Source organism: Trachymyrmex cornetzi, unplaced genomic scaffold, assembly GCF_001594075.2.
Source record: "Trachymyrmex cornetzi isolate Tcor2-1 unplaced genomic scaffold, Tcor1.1 scaffold466, whole genome shotgun sequence".
Lineage (NCBI taxonomy): Eukaryota > Metazoa > Arthropoda > Insecta > Hymenoptera > Formicidae > Trachymyrmex > Trachymyrmex cornetzi.
The window spans coordinates 47,879-66,059 of NW_017299465.1; the positions used below are offsets into that span (position 1 = coordinate 47,879).

Consider the following 18,181-nt stretch of genomic DNA (forward strand, 5'->3'; position numbering starts at 1 on the left):
ACCGTATCAAAGCTTGCTAAACCGATAATTTCCTGATCCCTTAATTCGCATCGGTTGATTTATTAAATTCGGAAACTCTACTCGGAAAGAACAATTTTGAGGATAACTTTATTGGACCACTAAAATAATTATGTGGGACGTTCAAGCTGGTTGCTAGAATGTTGAAATTTTATGCAGCATTGCTTATCATACTCGAGATTCTTACGTAATTATTTTGATGGCCTAATAAAATTATTTTCTAATCTGTATTTTATAGTTTAATTTTTAAGTACTTCAACAAAGTTGTTCATCTTCATTTTTTAAGGACACATATAAAACTTACCATGCATCTGATAAAATGCCGTGATGCCAACGCGATCTGCATCGTCGAAGGAAACCGGGCCCTATAAACACAATGACAATAAATATGAATGTATGATAGTACAATTAAAATGACGGGGTGTCATAAAATGTAAAGGACAATTACGTTTTATTATTGAAAAGTGAATCGAATTACGTATTCATTGTAAGTCAGTTATAAATAAATTAACCACATCGTGATACTGATATTCATGTCAATTATAAAGAATCTCTTCTAAAAATTCATCGCTTTTAAAGAAAAAGAAAGCTATAACAGTCACTAATCTTGATTTTAAATTTAGTCCGTTCTTCAGCTTAACGTTCGTTAAAAGTTCTTCATCTTCGATTATTATTGAAACTTTAAAAATCGCTTGATATTATGAGAAACTTCCCAAGTAGCAAAGTTTGTCACTTTGACGTCATATTTTGGGCCTTTACTGACCAATACTGACGTCTTAATGAAGTCAAATTGACGTTCGAATGTCACAGACGATTGACGCCATCGTGGGCCGTCATTTTGACGTTATATTTTGGACCTTTACTGACCATTATACTATCCAACTGGCGACTTATGACGTCAATATGACATCACGGAATAGCTTTACGAAAATGACGTCAGTATGCCGTCACGGAATGCCTTCTAATAAAAACATATAGTCACTTTTTGATCGCTCGACGTCATTTGTACAAACATGACTTGAATTTAACGTCAAAATGGCGAACTTTGCTACCTGGGTTAGCACCGAGTTAATAAATGAAGATCTACAAATAAAAGGACGTAGAATGTCTCGTATATACGGACTTGTGTGAGGCAATTTTGCTCACTTTCCCATTTCGGGACGGTTTCTTCAAGTTTCATGAACGTTCAAACATACGTAATAAACGGCCTCTCTTTCCATGTTTTATTTATTCTTCGGCTGTCCGGACTCACCGAAACTCCGATAAAGCGCAGATCCTTAAGCTGCTCCAATAAAAGCTTGGCGAGATCCTTCCTCGTGTGAGCGTACTGCGCCATACTCTCGTTCCGTCGATTTAGAAGGACTTCAGTTTTGGCGAGGGCGACTGCCATGGCCCATACGGCATCATAGGTTTGACCCGCGAATTTCGAGTGTACGACGCCTGTATTATTCAGCTCCGAAATAAATTTCTTGCTGGTCTGCAAAATGAATGGGATCGACGCATAAAGCGTTGTCGGACGGCTCGCAAAACATTTCGCGCAGTCGTATAATTAAAAAAGAAAAAGTGGAAGAGACGGAACGTTTGAATCGACTGACGAGCGAGCGTTAATTTAATTTGTCGTTCGCGTCAACAACGCGTGTATTCCATTCGAAAAAAAGCGCGTTGCAAAAAAATATGCGTAAAGAAAAAAAATATGTTGTCGGTCGTTAATTTAAAATTTCGATAATATCGATATCTACAGGATACTTACACAAAGAGGAAGAACGAAAGAATTTTAATTTTTAATAATGTTATCTTTATTTGAAGCGACGAAGCGCATCGTAAGCTGGATTAGTGAGAATGTCGCAGTACGATATTCATCGGAATAAATTTGCGTAGCAAGTAACGAGGATAGCGAAAACTCTTATTCGTCGAACTTGCCGCAGCAAATCTGATTAAACGACTACAAATCACATTTTATTATAGATTAGCACACAGTAAGCACTCTTGAGCTTTACTGTATGCCGCATTAAACTTACTAGAAACCAGGCGAATTACTATTTCGATAATATCAGCTGAAATGTCACATGGTGTGTTCTTACATTCATAATTTTACGTTTAGAAGTTTGAGAATTGCGCACTGAAAGAGAAAATAGTACGTCGAATCTTTCCCTTTACGTTCCGCATACTCGAGATATTTTTCCAGTGGTTTGACTTTCGGATCGCATATCTCCTTTTAGCTCGTATAGGCTGAAAAATTAGAACGATTTATTCTTGAAAGAATGTTAAACTTATAATTCTTTTTATACGTTACTGACTAATGTCGAATATATTAGAACATCATATTGAACACACAATTTATATATTATTATTAATGATACTTTTAATTAGATTACGTGGACTCAAATATATATTTCGCATTGCACTTTGAACTTTTCACCGATTTAAATGTAGTTTACCCATGACTATTTCTAGATTGAGGGCACAGAATAAACAAGTGAATGGTTGGATTAAATGATTCAAATAATAGAGGACTATAATATATCGACCGCGTATTTTTAATGATAATTTTTGTATTTTTCGTAAAATTGCGTTTAATATAATTAATATTATAATAAATGTTGAGACAGTAGATATGAATTTCAAAAGGAAAGGAGTTTTATTTTAATAATCAAACATTTTGCTAAATATTTTTCGGAGATAGATGATCTTATATTCATTTTAAAAGTGCTACAGTCTTAGCTTTTCAATAAGACCAAGAATATCTTGTTACAATTTTTCTACACAAAGGCATTAATAATTATACATCGACTTATGATTTTGATATAACGAAAATAGCGAATTTTTCACTAAATATATTGTGTTTCAAAGCACTTGTATCACACATGTTTTCTCATCTGTTTGTTTTTAGAAACGTGTTTGTATACTTATTAATTACATTTTTAAAAAACGTGCAGCGTTCTTTCATAATAAGAATAAACTTCCTGATGGTAAAAAGTTTTTATTGTGATGTCTGTTTACCAAAAAGATACACTTCCTCAAATATGCTTATTTAGCGTCATAAAAATTATTACTGCACATAAAAAATCGTTTTTTTTTTATCACTCGGTCGTGTGGAGAAATTACTCCGATACGCTGCGAAATTATTCATGTTGATATCGCGGGAGGAAACGTGTCCCAGAAAGTTCTCGGGACAGATATCTATATTGGAAGCGTGTTCGGGGAAGACGTCGGTCGGATGTGAAAAGTGCGATGTGTATAATCCACATACGGCTATTTTTGCGATTTGTTATTTTCGAGAGTGCTCAAAATCGACGATGACTTTTGACACGAATGTCGATTGCGGCGGTTCGTCGGTCGTCATTAGGCTGATTACTCGTTTCTAAAAGGTGTGAAAAAAACGACCTCTAGTCAATTTTTTTTTCACTTTGACGTTTTATTACGCGAGCCTTTAATGGAACAGAATGGAAGGCACGTCTATAGCAGGGCAAGACCTCCAGCTTTCTTCGTTGCATACTCTAATTTCCGCTCGTGGGACTTCATTTATTAAGCGCTAGGGGTTGTAGCAGCAACCAACTAGGCGTTATTATTGCAACGGCCCTGCGACTAAGCTTTCTCACATCTTCGCCTTCGCCTTTATGGTACGCGGAATTCTGCAATTATCGCTGCCGTTAACAGTAACGGTGTGGAACGATCGTTATCTATTTTTCTTTTATCAAATTTGTTGCCTCATAAACGCAGAATGCTGTAAATGTAATTGTCGTTGAGGACAAAACTTGTCGAGGAATACGTATATAAATCAAAGGAAGCAATTGGAAACTTGGAAAATCGTATAATATATTGTTGAAATTAGTTTACGACAATATTGACAATCCAATTTAATGCAGTTTATTTATTGGCTGTTAGGGGAGAAAATTGTATAGACGGTTAAATCGTACTTCCATTAATTTCTTAATAAAATATTTTCTTTTAAGTAACTACACAGAAGTGACGCCAGTATTGCTTTAGTACTGTCAACTTTGTTTTGTCTTCGAGTCATTCATTTACGAGTGATAATCAAAACTAATTTTGTTTGGTGTTTGATATAAGTTTTCGTGAGGTCTATCTAAGGCAGGTCTGTCCAATTTTAGCTCCTGAGCCAAAACGCAAAGCCATTGACGCAAAAAATTCAATGTAAATAAGTTTTCGGAGATTGCAAAATGTTGATAGGCGCTCAGACATGTATCAGCACTTTACAGTCCACGAAATTTTTCCACATTTATTTTTTTTTGCATCGATGGCTTTGCGTTTTAGCTCCGGAACTAAAATCGGCCAAGCCTGATCTAAGATGTAATTAGCACAAAACAAGTAATTGAAAGCTTAGTAAACTACAGGGTTATAATTAATATTTAAACTCTTTTTGAATACAGCATCAAATTAGCAAAATATTTTTGGGTTATGTTATCGTTTTTGTCAAAACGTAGAGAGAATTGGGTAAATCGTACTCTTTATATTGTACTTACATTTAAGAGAAAATAACACGTTAAAATTGAGTAGTTGAATAATATTTTATAATTGTTATTATAATTTAATTTTTTATATAAAAAAAGGTTTATTTATATTGAGTCTTTCTGAGGTAAAAACTTATTAAAAATTATTCATAGATATTGTCAGGTTTTGAGAAAATTGAGGCCTTCTTTTGTAAAAATTTATAATTGTTTATCTTAGAAGTGCGATTTAGAAACCCAATAGTACAATTTAAAGACTCGATCTCTAATTTTGTAAAAAAATTTACTCTTTTCTAAAAGAAATGTGATTTATAAACAAATTCAAGTAAAGAAATATACAAAATTTATAGACTCCTTAAATTAATATTATAAATAAATTAATTTAAATATGATTTAAATAATACTTTAATCTTTATTTTTGTAAAAATGATGTTTTTTTTATATGACCAAAAAAAATAAACCAAAGATTGAAATATAAGGAAAGAAATATTCTAATCTCTTGCGACTTTTCCCCTTGTTATAATAAGAAAGATGTAAACGGGCAGAAATAACATACCAGTCCCGAGGCGCTGGTCTCATTTCCTACGACCGTGGCGTGGCTCTTGACGATGATTAAACCATCCAGAGTCTGTGACAGCTGAGAAGGCGAACACTCTCCAACGCCGACATTCCACCAATTGCCCGTTATCCCTAAGGAGTCGATGGTTTCACCTGGCAAAATCCACGCGTAATCGCCGCCGTGCATCCCGAGTTTCCAGGCCTGCAACGAAGGGAAGACGTAGATTATGAAAGATTCGTTTCAATCGCAATTCTTGAGTAAACTCCTGTGATGTTTGCTATTTATCACGATACAGATAGTAAATATGCCGGAACTCGGGCGTGAGATTAAACACGGAGCTGCAAAAGAACATTGTCTCGGTTCAACGTGTTTGCGCGAATAATAGGCACGAACGCACAATGCATTGCGATAGCGATGCCGCATTATCGGGATCGATGACTGACATGATTGCATCGTCAAGGCAGCCCTGAACGACGCGACGTGATATACGCGACGGGTTGCGAATGTATTCGTTTCGCTTATCGATCGGTTTACTTCTCTGATTTGTCGAAGGACAGGAGCTTATGGGATTACGTTCGTAATCGCGTTCGGTCAAATCTTAAAATCTCAACCACAAGATTGGATAAGTTTTTTTTTAAACTATATTAAGTTAAAGTTAATGGCTTATAAAAGTTGAATGAACAAAAGCTAACTCAATTAAAGTCACGTTAAACTTCAATTAATTCAAGTTAAATAAAAAGTTAATTTTGCAAAACATAATTTTTATTAAATAGGGGTAGCGAGCATGTAACTTTTTCTTTAAAGCGGAAACGTGAAAATTTTTATGTACATGTGTTTATGTACATATACACACATACATACAAAAAATGTTTTCACATTTCCATCTTAAGAAAATTAAAAGTTACATCATCGCTTATACCTAGAATATTCTAATTTTTATTAAAATCAGATTACTTTAAATAACAAAACAATTGCAATATAGATCACCAGATTAACTGAATACTTTATTTGTAAATTATATAGAATGATAAAGATATTTTTTGCACAATAAAAATCTGATTTTTAGTATTGTTAGGTAGATATTTTCATATTTTGAAATTCATATTATAAAAGAAAAATAAAATGTAATTTTAAAAAATGTAAGTAATCTTGTATTCCTCGTGCCAGCCATGCCTGCACGTTCTTGAAAAATTAGGTGTAAATAAAAAATTTTTTATTCTTTTTTTATCGCTTATTAGAGATAAAATAAGAATGGCATAACGCAATAGCACTAATAGCGTTCTCTAAATATAACTCCAACCTATGTACATCTTTGTGCGGCGCCCTTTACACAAATATCGAGTTTTTTTAAAACTAATTTTCTAATATTCAAGATTTTATAAGAAATATTATTGATATTTAAAGAAAAGAAAAACTTTAACTTAAAAAGAAAAAAGTTAATAAATTAAAGTTTAAAAGTAACTTAAATAAGTTAAAAATTAATTAATTTGAAATGAATTAAATCAACTTATTAAAAGATATTAACTTTTTAATTTTTTATTTAACTTTTAACTTATTAAAATAGTTACTCAATCTTGCTCAACCGTGATGAGGTCTTCATTGGGAAGTCGCGACGGTGATCGCAGAGTCGAGTCAGAAGAAATTATTTATGACGATCGCGTAACGAGGCTGTTTCGTGTAATGAAAGAAGATGAGGGTAAAAGGATTGTTCGCGAATATAGAATATATCCTGTTATGTATCTTCTTCATCTTCTTGTTATCTTTGCTATTGATTATCCCTCTTATCATAATTTCGTCTTCCGCTCTGGAATTCTGTTTCCGCTCTTTTAGTTTTATCAGCTTTGCCAGATGTGGTACTTTGAGCACTGTAATATCTGCCTAAGACATTTTGTACCATGTTCTCTGGTCAAATTAGCGGATGAAGTAGGTCGTCGTTATAAAATTGTACTTTGAGAACACTTCGTGGCCTTTCGGTACTTTCATGCTCTCTGAGATATAATCAATTAATTTTTTCCGAGAGAGATGAGATTATAATAAGTTTGTAAACGCGAAATAAATGTATGCTACAAACATAACCATGATTTATGTAACATTCATTATGCCATTTGAAAAAATTTAACAGTAAAGTTTTTATTTAAATTTGAATAATTAGTTACGCTTAATTTCTTAATAATTTTAATATACAACAATCGAATCCGTTTTGAATTATATCTACATGTATAATTTAAAAACTTTTCGTTAAACTCTTTAAATAATCTTTCCATTAAAAAAAGTTTTTGATCATTGGCATTTTGTTTAATGTTTTAATTACTGATATTTCATTTATTAAATAATAAATGAAATAACAGAAATCGTATAAAATACCGTACAAATTTATCTGTAAAATTTAAATATGAGGTAAATATTATGAAATATCAATTAAAATATTCCATTTGATCACTGTATCTTGTATTTGTATAAAGAATTATAAATTCTGGCATCATCTGAAACCATATGTTTACTGTAATATAAAAACATATATTATTTTTGCTAGTAGTATTATACGCAGGTATTTTGTTGCGGGAAAATGATACACACGTTATACAAGAACACGGTATGCCAAGATTGTCAAGAGTAAAGAGCGTATCAGTTCTTAGAAACTCTGAGAGGAAACGTCTGGAAAGTATCGAGCATTCTCGTAAATCAGGTTGCCACGTTTCTTTACAAGCACAACGGCTAGTGCACTAAAAGTAGTAATAAAAAGTTGTTACCCAGTGTACAAAAGGCTATGGTAGCACAGTTAATGGCTGGAATTATTTGTGGTCCAGCACAGAGACCCGAAGGTGGGAAGAGTAGTGGCACGTTCCCGCTTTACTCAACGTACGGCTTTTCGATAACGTTAATACAGGTGATCTTTGCGACGGAAGGAGATTGGGAACTTATACATGCTCATTAAAAAATATTGAACGACGAATTGAGGTTTTTATCCCCTTGCCTTTTATGCAATTCTCCTCACGGCGAACGTTCCACTGGTTCCTGGTAATTGAACGAGCATAATCCGAGTTCTTAATTTAACCGCATCAGTTATTCAGTGACAGAGCGCCTAGCGGATGATGGCACGTGCAGAGATATACTCTTCCTCGAAATGATCGATTCTTCCACGTGTGCGTCAACGTCGCGATTTAGATTTATATTATTATCCATTAATTTCTGAGGCAACTTGTCACTCAATACAGAATAATAGAGATTTGCGGTCCGGTCGTAATTCGACATGCTCGCTGCATTGCCACCGGCTTTATCCTATTCTCCATGATTGATCAATAGATTGAAGATTTGTCCGTTTCATCGGAAAATCGTGCGTTCGTTATGTACGCGTCATCAGCGAATATCGGGCGGGAGGCGTAAAAAAAAAGAGAAATTAAAATCGTGCTTGTGGAACGTTCATATATTGTTTCAGGAGAAAATTCTCGTAAAAAAAAATTACCGGACACGCAGTACGCTTATATGTAACGGTTGCGTTATTTTTCTGTAAAAGAGCATTTTTTTTTTTATTATATACGATCAACTGGCCATTGTATTATCATAAAAGATTTATAGTAAAGGTTGCACATTTCATACAAATTTTATGTTTCATGCAGCTGTTGCATTATTGCATTTATGGGAGAATCAATAATTATGACTTAAATAAGGTATTTAATATATTATTATTATATAGTATATCGATATAATATATACTTACATAATGCGATTCATTAAATAAATGCTGTGTAACCACTGAGAGAAAGTATCATAATTACTTTAAAATTATAAATTGTGGCTACATATATTATAAATGTACAAAGATATACGGGTAAATTCAAAAACAAGATTTCAAGTTTTATGTACACTTTTAACTGTTACAAGAAAATATAAGAAAATATCAGACGGGGTATTGGTACTTTTTTTTTTTAATTAAGGGTAATCACATTTGACATATAAATCCGCTGCTGCACAATGACCATGTCTACAACGATCTATAAGAGCACAAAGGAGCAACCTTTGGTCCGTTTAAAATGATTTTATCGATCGGTGTGCGCCCTTATAGAAATTTAATATTAGTACTGGCCAGTTAATCATTTATTTTGAGTATAATATTAAAAGTACTGTGAATAGTATTTTTGGTTAGAATTAATATTAAATTTCTATAAAGACGATATATTGATCTTTTTCGTATTATATTATTTTTTTCCTCATTTTATTGTATTCTGCTGCGTGTCGATGGAATGTGTGAAAGAAACGGACAATACCTGTCCCTCTAGTAAACGGTGCAAGCACGATCTACGAGTATTAAACGTCATGAAAACGTAACGACCGGTTGAACGATCGGTTGAAGGAAAGCATGGTTCGATACCAGTCTAATGGTCGTTCCATGAATGGTGACTACCGGCATTATTGAATCGCCAGTATGTTCGTCCAAGATGTCATCCCTTTACGAAGGTTGTCTCTTGCATATCCAGAAATTTATTTTCACGCGTCATTTACGTAATTGACCCACATTGAGGAATATTCAGAATCATGTCCAGGAATCTCCAGGGAAACACGTGCGACACATCGATCGCAGATATGAATATCCTTAATGCGATATTAACATTGGATGTCTCGTAATTTTGACGTGCCAATAAGGGTGGTACAAGGAATACTCATATAATTTGAAATCGACCCTGTACACGACGGTGGAAATTTTACGTGCGATCATGACAGGTGAAGAGAAATATGTACGTGTGGACGTTTAAAGGTGTCATGCGTTTCATGTAAGATGTCATGTATGTTACGTGTTGGCTCGAGTTAACTTGTAAGGCAAACCGATACATACACTTCAATGCAAACGTGCCATACCGGACACTGACGTGGGCACACACGATCGTATTGTAACACAATGGCCTGTCCTTCGGCTGCGTACAACAGAGAGTATGTGATGTCTGCTAAATGAGAATGAGAGTCTCCGTGACTTACAATAACGCAAGCGAGAATATTTATATATGCATTAGCCAAATCATTTTAAATGGAATATCTCGCGATTTTGAATTAATGAGATGAAAACGTATCTCATTTTTTTTATGGACAAACATACTTTATATTTTAATTTCGAAATCGTGTAAGTTATAATTTCATATATATTCGGTACAATTAAAAAAATTAATTTATTTAAAAAATTAATTTTTCAAATATTTTTTGCTTTTCTAAATAACGCTTTTTTATCGGGAGAGAATAATGCTGTTAAAAATAATGCCTATATCATCGTTAAAATGGGTGAAAAGTTTCGAATTTTTCGAAATATATGAATTAATTTTGCACAGCTGTGAAAACATTGTGTGCGTACCTGTGAAATGAACCGTAAAATTCTGGAGCACTAAACAGCACGATTTAAAGCATCACGCGCAAACGGGTTGGCAAAGGAAGAGAGATAGAATGGGGAAAATGGGGAGACTTATTGCAACCTTGGTAATTTGTGGCAAGGATACGAGTAGCACGTATATTCCGGAACGCAACGAACCGACTGCAATTTCAACTCGATGCTTACAGTGATGTATATGTAGAAATAGGATAACCAGAAATTTAATATGAAAACGATACAGTACGCTGGCTATCTCCCCCGAAGATATTTTGCTAATGAAATTTGTATTATTCTCTTCACTTTTTACGTCTATACGGTCTAAATTAACCCCACAAAATAGCAATTACGCGTTCGTGATGGAAATAGAGTGAGAATAGAAGTTATTTATTGATATTGAAGGAGGATTCAACGAGGGACGACAGAAAATGCCTGATATAAAGTATTTATTAATGTTGTTTTATATCTGGCATTTTCTGCTATCCGAATCACTTTACTTGTAACAAAAAGATTTATCAGTAGGACTGGTTTTATATCAGACATATTTCTTTCCTTCAGTTTCCTATTTTTTCACAGAAACAGAATGCCGATGCGTTACGTATGATATAGTTTTATTTTACGAGTTTTTGCCATTAATTTCTTAATCAACTTTCGTGTTGAAAACTGAAACAAATTGTCGCCGTTCTGTTATGTATTTCCGACGAGATTTGTAACTGCGCCGAGTTGCACATTATATAAACAAGAAATTGTAATTATAAAGAGCCCGCAAGAAGCGGTTATTATGTACAACACAAAGAATCGTGCTCGTCTATGAAACTTCCACCATTTCCTTAATGCTTGCTAAGTAGTGATAGCAACTTTACGGAATTCTTATTCGCCCTACTAAAGTTAAAACAATCTCTTAGTGTTCCATATTTCGTATTTATACAGCATTTACACTTTTCGCAATTTAATAACAACTTAACACGAACGTATATATACATATACATAGAATAATTATTTCAAAGTTTTTATACGCAGAATGCAATATCTACTAATTGTTAACATTGATTTTCTTTATGAAAAACTTGGATGACGATTTCGATATGGATTATATAGCGTGACTAAATGCTAAAATGCAAGGGTTTTCTCTCAATTGATAATATAAATCCATTCGTTTGCTTACGTATATTCCAGTATCTAATCTGCATGTTCATCAGTTCATCACTATGCGAGCTTGATGTGTACTTCAAAATTCGCACAACAAACAAGACTCCGAAAGCTTCTGCGGTCGGTTCGGCCTCAAATTACAAAGGGAGAGTGTAAACTTCGTGTCCTACTTTGGTATCACGTGCTTGTGCTTATGCGGTATTACGGACTTGATGAATATTTGTCTGATTGTCTGATATGTTTGATATTTTCCTTCTGTTTATATATGTAATAGCAAAGTTAATTGATACTAGAATCACGAGTTTAAATTAACCCAATCGTGATTCGAGATAAATCTAGCTTTTTGCGAGGGAGGGTTGTTACCATAAAAATAAAATTGCTTGTAGTTAATCATAGTTATTCATAAAAAGTCATAAACATTTAAAATTCCACGTACAAATCCAAATTAACTAAAAAAGAACTATCAGATGAGTAAAAAATGGCACAACTGTGGTTCTAGTGTCAATTTAACAAGCAATAGGAAAAAGAATTGCTATATTACGTAGTAATATGGGGACATGCGCGGTATATACTCTCTAAAACTTTTACAGCGAATCTCACTCTGAAGAATGAAATGTCACTCTTAAAAATAAAAAATTGAGCTACTCTTTTCCCAAACTGGCTCCATTTTCACTCTTAAGCGTGAGATTCCACTCCAAAGAATTTGGAGAGTATTCATATAAAAGTTAAGAAACTCGGCTCGATGATTTATATGCGTACACGGAAAAAAAGATCAGCTGCCACAGCTAAAAATTAGGTTTGGCAGCTAATTCAGTAACATTATATGAACACCTAACGTCGTGACTACGAGGTCTAATTTCCATTAACTGTGAGGCTTAAATATTATTATTGTGACAAGTAAGCATTTTGCTATTATGTCGATGTATTGATCATTGCAGCAAACGTTTTCTGTGTAGCAGACAGTTTGGTAGGAAGTACAGTTTCAGCAAACCATATTTAGCTGTGGTAGAGACAATTTTCTTTTACACAGACATATCCGATAACTATGACAACTAACTTCATGTTGCTAAATAAATTGATCTGTAACAGACACACATACTTTGCTATTACGTCCTTATATTAGCTACAGCAGCAAATCCTCTGTATGTATTAGCAAATTTCATAGCTATAGTAGCTAATGCAATTTCAGCTAATCAGAACTAGCTGTAGCTAGCAACATTTTTTTCCCGTGTATAGAGCCTCGTTGAAAATTTTATAACGTCATGGAATGTAAAAACGTTTCGGACTTTTTTCATCTCAGTTTTGTAAGCGTTTGTGAAGAAATATCACTATTGCACCGCTTCTATGTTCAAACGCTCGTAAAATCCGAAAACACTGCAAGGGATTGGCAGAATGCTTTCCTCTTGTGAAATTCGAAAGGTACTGTTGATTTACTATATATATCGGTAGAAGTGAGTATGAGAACGAGTCCTTATCATCAAGTAGACATAATAAAATTTGATTTGTGTATAATAATTGTACGTTACTTTTCCATAAAATATATTGTGCTGTTTTTATAATACTTGACATGAAAGCATTTCCAATTTCCGCGTTCAATAACGCGCTGAATAATCAAACGAGTCCGAGTGGACATGTGTATTTATCTCTTACGGTTTGTCAGATTGTGTAATTTAAATGTCAGTACATCGTTATCAGATTTTAAGAGAATTTCATTTGGGAGCAGTAGAACGTATTTTGAAAAAGGATTTTATTCTATATGTATCTTTAGCAACAGGAATTGTAAAAGAGATACAGAAGATAACGTTGCTACGAGATAATTAATCGAGATAATTGGTAATGACATTTAAAAGTATGAGCGCTGTGAAAGTTAAACTTTTAAACGAATTTTACAGTCGTGGAGCATGCAAAAAAACGCATGAATTTCTTACAAATAAAATGAAACCAGGGTTTATCTGTTTACGTTCTCTCGCGTTTCTTCTACTTTGGCAAAAACTGCCACTGTTCTAAACTCGAACCGGCAAACGTGGAACAACCACAAAATTGTTTCTTCTTGTTAGCAAGGGTTTTCAACTGAACCGATGAGAGTTTCAAAAATGAATGAGTAGTCGAAACGGCGACCTAACTTTGTTGAAATTACACGGAGTGTAATGGGAGTTATTAAAAGCGTCATTAATTAGTCCGTAAGGATGTGGTCGTAGCCGTTCTTTATCACGACGGTGGGTACTCGCGAAAAATGGCTGCAAGTTTTATCCCCCTTATTTGAACAAAGCTTATTTTATGGTAATTACGAAAATGTCTAAAAATAATTTCTCATTGAGATTTAAATTTGCTTTTTCTCGCAACTCACCTCACAGAAGACACGTTGCGCCAATCGCGGCGAAAAACTTCCAATAATGATCCTAGTGTCCAATTCCTGGAATGGCGATACGTGTATCTTTTATTAAAAAAGGTTTCAGTTTCCATTTGACGAAGCATCACTAACACATAAAATGCGATAAATGATACTAATGAAGCAAAAGAGATAGTGATGATTACGAGTTGAAAATTTTATCGCGTCGCAATTTCATGTTAATCTAGATTTAATTTTCACACCGAGCTTTTTGCTAAATGTTAACAAACGACGTTTTCCCAGTTATCTTTAAGGCACGTCCGAATCGTCATTTGACCAGATATTGAGTTAATTCGCACACATTGTACGCTGCAAGTGTAATCCCAATGTGTCTATATTGCGCTTCCAATCGATACCTTGACATTTATTTCACGAAAACGGACTTCGAATTTCAAAGCAAGCGAATTACATGAAAAACGAAAGATTCTCGCACCATCAAGTGAACTTGGCTGATTCATCGAATTGATCAGCTCGATCTAATTGCACAAAATGATCGCTACAAGATCTCGTAAAGACGGACGAACACTCTAAATTTCTTACAGTGAAATCTCACTCCAAGAGAATGAAAATGCAACCACCCTTAAAAAAAAGTGAAAATATTTCACTTCTTAAAAAAAGTAACGATCTTCTTTTTTTAGAATGAAATCTCACTTTCTTTGGAGTGAGATTTCACTCCTTTGAAGTGAAAATTCACTCTAAAAAGAGTGAAAATTGTCACTCTTTTTCAAGAAGTGAAATATTTTCATTTTTTTTTCAAGGGTGATTGTATTTTTACTTTCTTGGAGTGAGACTTCACTAAAAGAAATTTAGAATAAAGGTGAGAAAACAGGTTGACATTTAAGCGCGACGTTTTACCTTTAAGGTCCGTAGCTGCTCCTTGTAATCGTTCTCGGCGAATGTGATAGTTGCGGTGCACGTGATATTCGCCTGCTCCAGTTCCGTGACCAGATCATTCACTGCCTGGAACAGAGACGCGTCATACGTGCGACGTGTGGAAGTGCGCACTGGGGAGCCAAGCGTAGCGGCGGCAGCGAGAAATGGCAATGTGCCGTTCGTTTGTCTCCCGTTCTATTTGCGCAAAACAAGAATCGCGTATGTCACCCTTACAAATACGCGTCGTACGTCATGGTGATGCGACAGAAGTTCCGTTATCCGAAAAGGATTGCCTCCGCGCCGCGTAGTTACGTTCGTTCCGCGGCCGGTTTCTTCTCGGCATGCTCGTCGTTCACGTAATTTTATTGGTAACATTCACAATTCTCTTATCATTACAGCACATGCTTCACGATGGAGCGAGTCGCAGGAATACGGCGTTTCCCGAATCGCTCGTACGTGTGCGCGTTCGGATATGAGCGTTTATTTCGAAAGTGGTTTAAGCTAGTTTGGGAACAATATGAATTTTAACGAGACGCGGATGTAAACTGACACGTCGATTTCCGCAGAATTTCCGCAAACGCTTTTACATCAATTTCGAGATAGATGACATACGTTGCGCGCGCTTTATTAGAAATTTATCGAATCAAACTTCTTTCCAAAGAGGGAAACTCAGTTTTTAAATTGTGAATGAATATATCGGGGGAAAAAATACATACAGGGTGTCCTAAAACTGACGTTAAACATATTTTAAAGACAGATTCTTTGTGACATTTTAAGACGAAAAGTCTAATACGAAAATAACGAGGCTCTAATGATAGTTTTCAAATGGGTAGAGTTTAGGAATTATACTGACAGGACTAGAATTTCGCGCATTCAGGGATGGCCAGGGCGAAAATACTTCTTCAAACTCTTCATGCTTTTGACAATAACAAAATTCAGTACTTTTACTGCACTGACTTGTACCTAAGTGGATAAAATTCCTGTCATAAGTAATTTTTAAACGTTTTCTATTTAAAAATCATCATACCCTGGGCATTTTCACATTAGACCTTTTGTCTTATCACTGTTAAATTTTATAGTGTCAAATTAATGTAAGTCGCCACTGTCCCTACTCAATAATATCGTTATTTTTTACGAAAACAATGGTTATATTTGACACTATACAGTATCAATTTAACATTATATATATAGTGTCAAATTTAATTATCATTTTAGTAAAAAATAACGATATATTTAGTAGGAGCAGTGGCGACTCACATTAGGTTAAATTTGACACTATAGATTTAACAGTGTAAAATGTTAAAAAAAGAATCTATCTTTAAAATATTTATTGTTAATTTTGGGACATCCTCTATATAGGATAAAATGGGGTAATTTAGATGGATTAACAGAAAATTTTAAACTGTATAGAACAAGGTCGTATAGTGTATTCAATCAAACATACAAAACATACTATTTGATGCAATAATGTATATTTTGTATGTTCGATTGAATACACTGTGTAACTTCAATTTTTCATACGATTCGAAAATTTCTGTTAACCTATATCCAAATTACTTCGCTTTATCCTAACTTTTCTTACTCGCACAACAGTAAAAAGAATTATATTGCTACATAAATTGTTTATTGTTTTGCCCTGCTTGTTTCGAAATCCTGACACTCTGCGACGCCCTTGGGTCTATTCGTCACACGTATATTTCTAGACTATGTTAAAGCCGGATGTGACGTGTGGCAGCTTCCGTTACCAGTGTAGCGACGGAAATTGACCGAGAATTAACCGAAACGTGATACCGAACGCGCGGTGTTCTAGTTAACTACGCGTGAGTACAAATCGAAAGTTAATTAAAGCCGACATAACGGGAACTTCATTGTATAGCTCGCACGTCACGCCGGGCATAAACGAACTTCCGCGGTGTAGTTCGCAATTAAACACGCGGTTACGTAAAGCGAGACAGAGACAAATATAACGATGGAAAATGTCCTCGCGACCGTGTTATCGCACACATTCCCTCCGTATTTCGGATTCCACTTCATCTGATCTCGATATTACGGTAAAAGCAGTGATTGCAGGGAATATTGAATTTATAAGTGGATATTTTTTGGTGCAAATTTCAATCGCGAATAACGTCAACTGCAATTTGAATGCCATGCGTTCTTTATGAAGGAGCCGATTTCCAATCCATTATCAAACATAATTTTTCAAATAATCTCTGTGAATTTCGATAATGTTTCATACTCGCATTCATTTCATACTCCATTTATTCGAGAATGTGAAATTAGAAAATTGTATCATTTAAACAGGCCTGTAAATTCCACGCTTATATTCCTACGCTTATATTTTCGCATTAAGCATTATGCAATTTGTATGAAAAGAGCGACCCGAAATTTAGCTCATATTGTGGCTTTCGAATTTCAAATTGAACTGCATGCCAAACAATGTTGTATGGTAGAACTAATTAATCTTAGAAAAAAATTTTAATAAAATACTTTGAGTACAATTTCGAACAAAAATTGCATAACGCCCATCAATATTGCGATCAAATTATTTCCGGTGCGGACTATTAAATAAAGTGACAGGAAGTTTCTTCAATAAATTTGGAAAGTCGATTTGCGCGACGTTCGTGTTCCTTACGACCTACTTACCAAGGAGTACATGTCGCCTGTTTGCGAAAGCGCGGTGACGGTGTCCCATCCGAAGTGTTTGATCAATGCTATCCTAGCCGGATTGTGACTCGAATCCGGCGCAACGGTTCGCAGGAATAGGGGGAACTCGTTGGAATCTGAGAGTGCTGGTGCTGTCGAGCCAAATGACACCTGGATCACGTTCCAATAAGGAACAATTTTGGCCAGAGTCTCGGTGACTTCGGAACAAGCTGTGCCGAGCAGGAACGGCATCAAGTGTTTCTTCCTCGTTGAATACAAGGCGTGAAAGAATCTGTCCACAGCCACTCCAGAATCGCACTAAAAAGTAAAGGATCGTTGAAATTTCGATATGAAAATTTTAAACTCATCGCGTTATATAATATTCAATAACTTATTACATAGAAATGTCTCGAAATTAAAAAAGAAAGGATTCACCGTTGGAGCAATAAATAATGTAATAAAACTACATATTGTACGCTGAAAACAAATTTACTCAATCTTAATACATATTTCCTTCAATAATACTAACTCGACATATACAGGAAAATAAACATTAATTACAAAAAAAATTATTACTTAAATGAAATTAATGACTTTTATACCAAAAATATATTGATATACATGTGTAGTAAATATTAAAGTAGTAGTATTCAAATAAATATTTATTAAAATTTAGTACATTTTTTAAGTGTATTAATTATTAATTGTTAATAATATATTGTAAATTATATATT

The 18,181-nt window shown here is 34.4% G+C and overlaps 1 protein-coding gene across 1 annotated transcript in view; it reads right to left on the reverse strand.

The window, feature by feature from the left end:
• The window catches only part of LOC108764905 (uncharacterized), a 63,818-nt gene that overhangs the window by 187 nt on the left and 45,450 nt on the right, over positions 1-18,181 (reverse strand). Inside the window, exons 3-7 of the mRNA XM_018513310.1 lie at positions 17,448-17,765; positions 14,787-14,891; positions 5,041-5,244; positions 1,271-1,495; positions 323-383 (exon numbers count right to left, since the gene is read on the reverse strand). Of these exons, the coding sequence (XP_018368812.1) occupies positions 323-383; positions 1,271-1,495; positions 5,041-5,244; positions 14,787-14,891; positions 17,448-17,765 (913 nt within the window). The remainder of the gene's footprint in view (positions 1-322; positions 384-1,270; positions 1,496-5,040; positions 5,245-14,786; positions 14,892-17,447; positions 17,766-18,181) is intronic.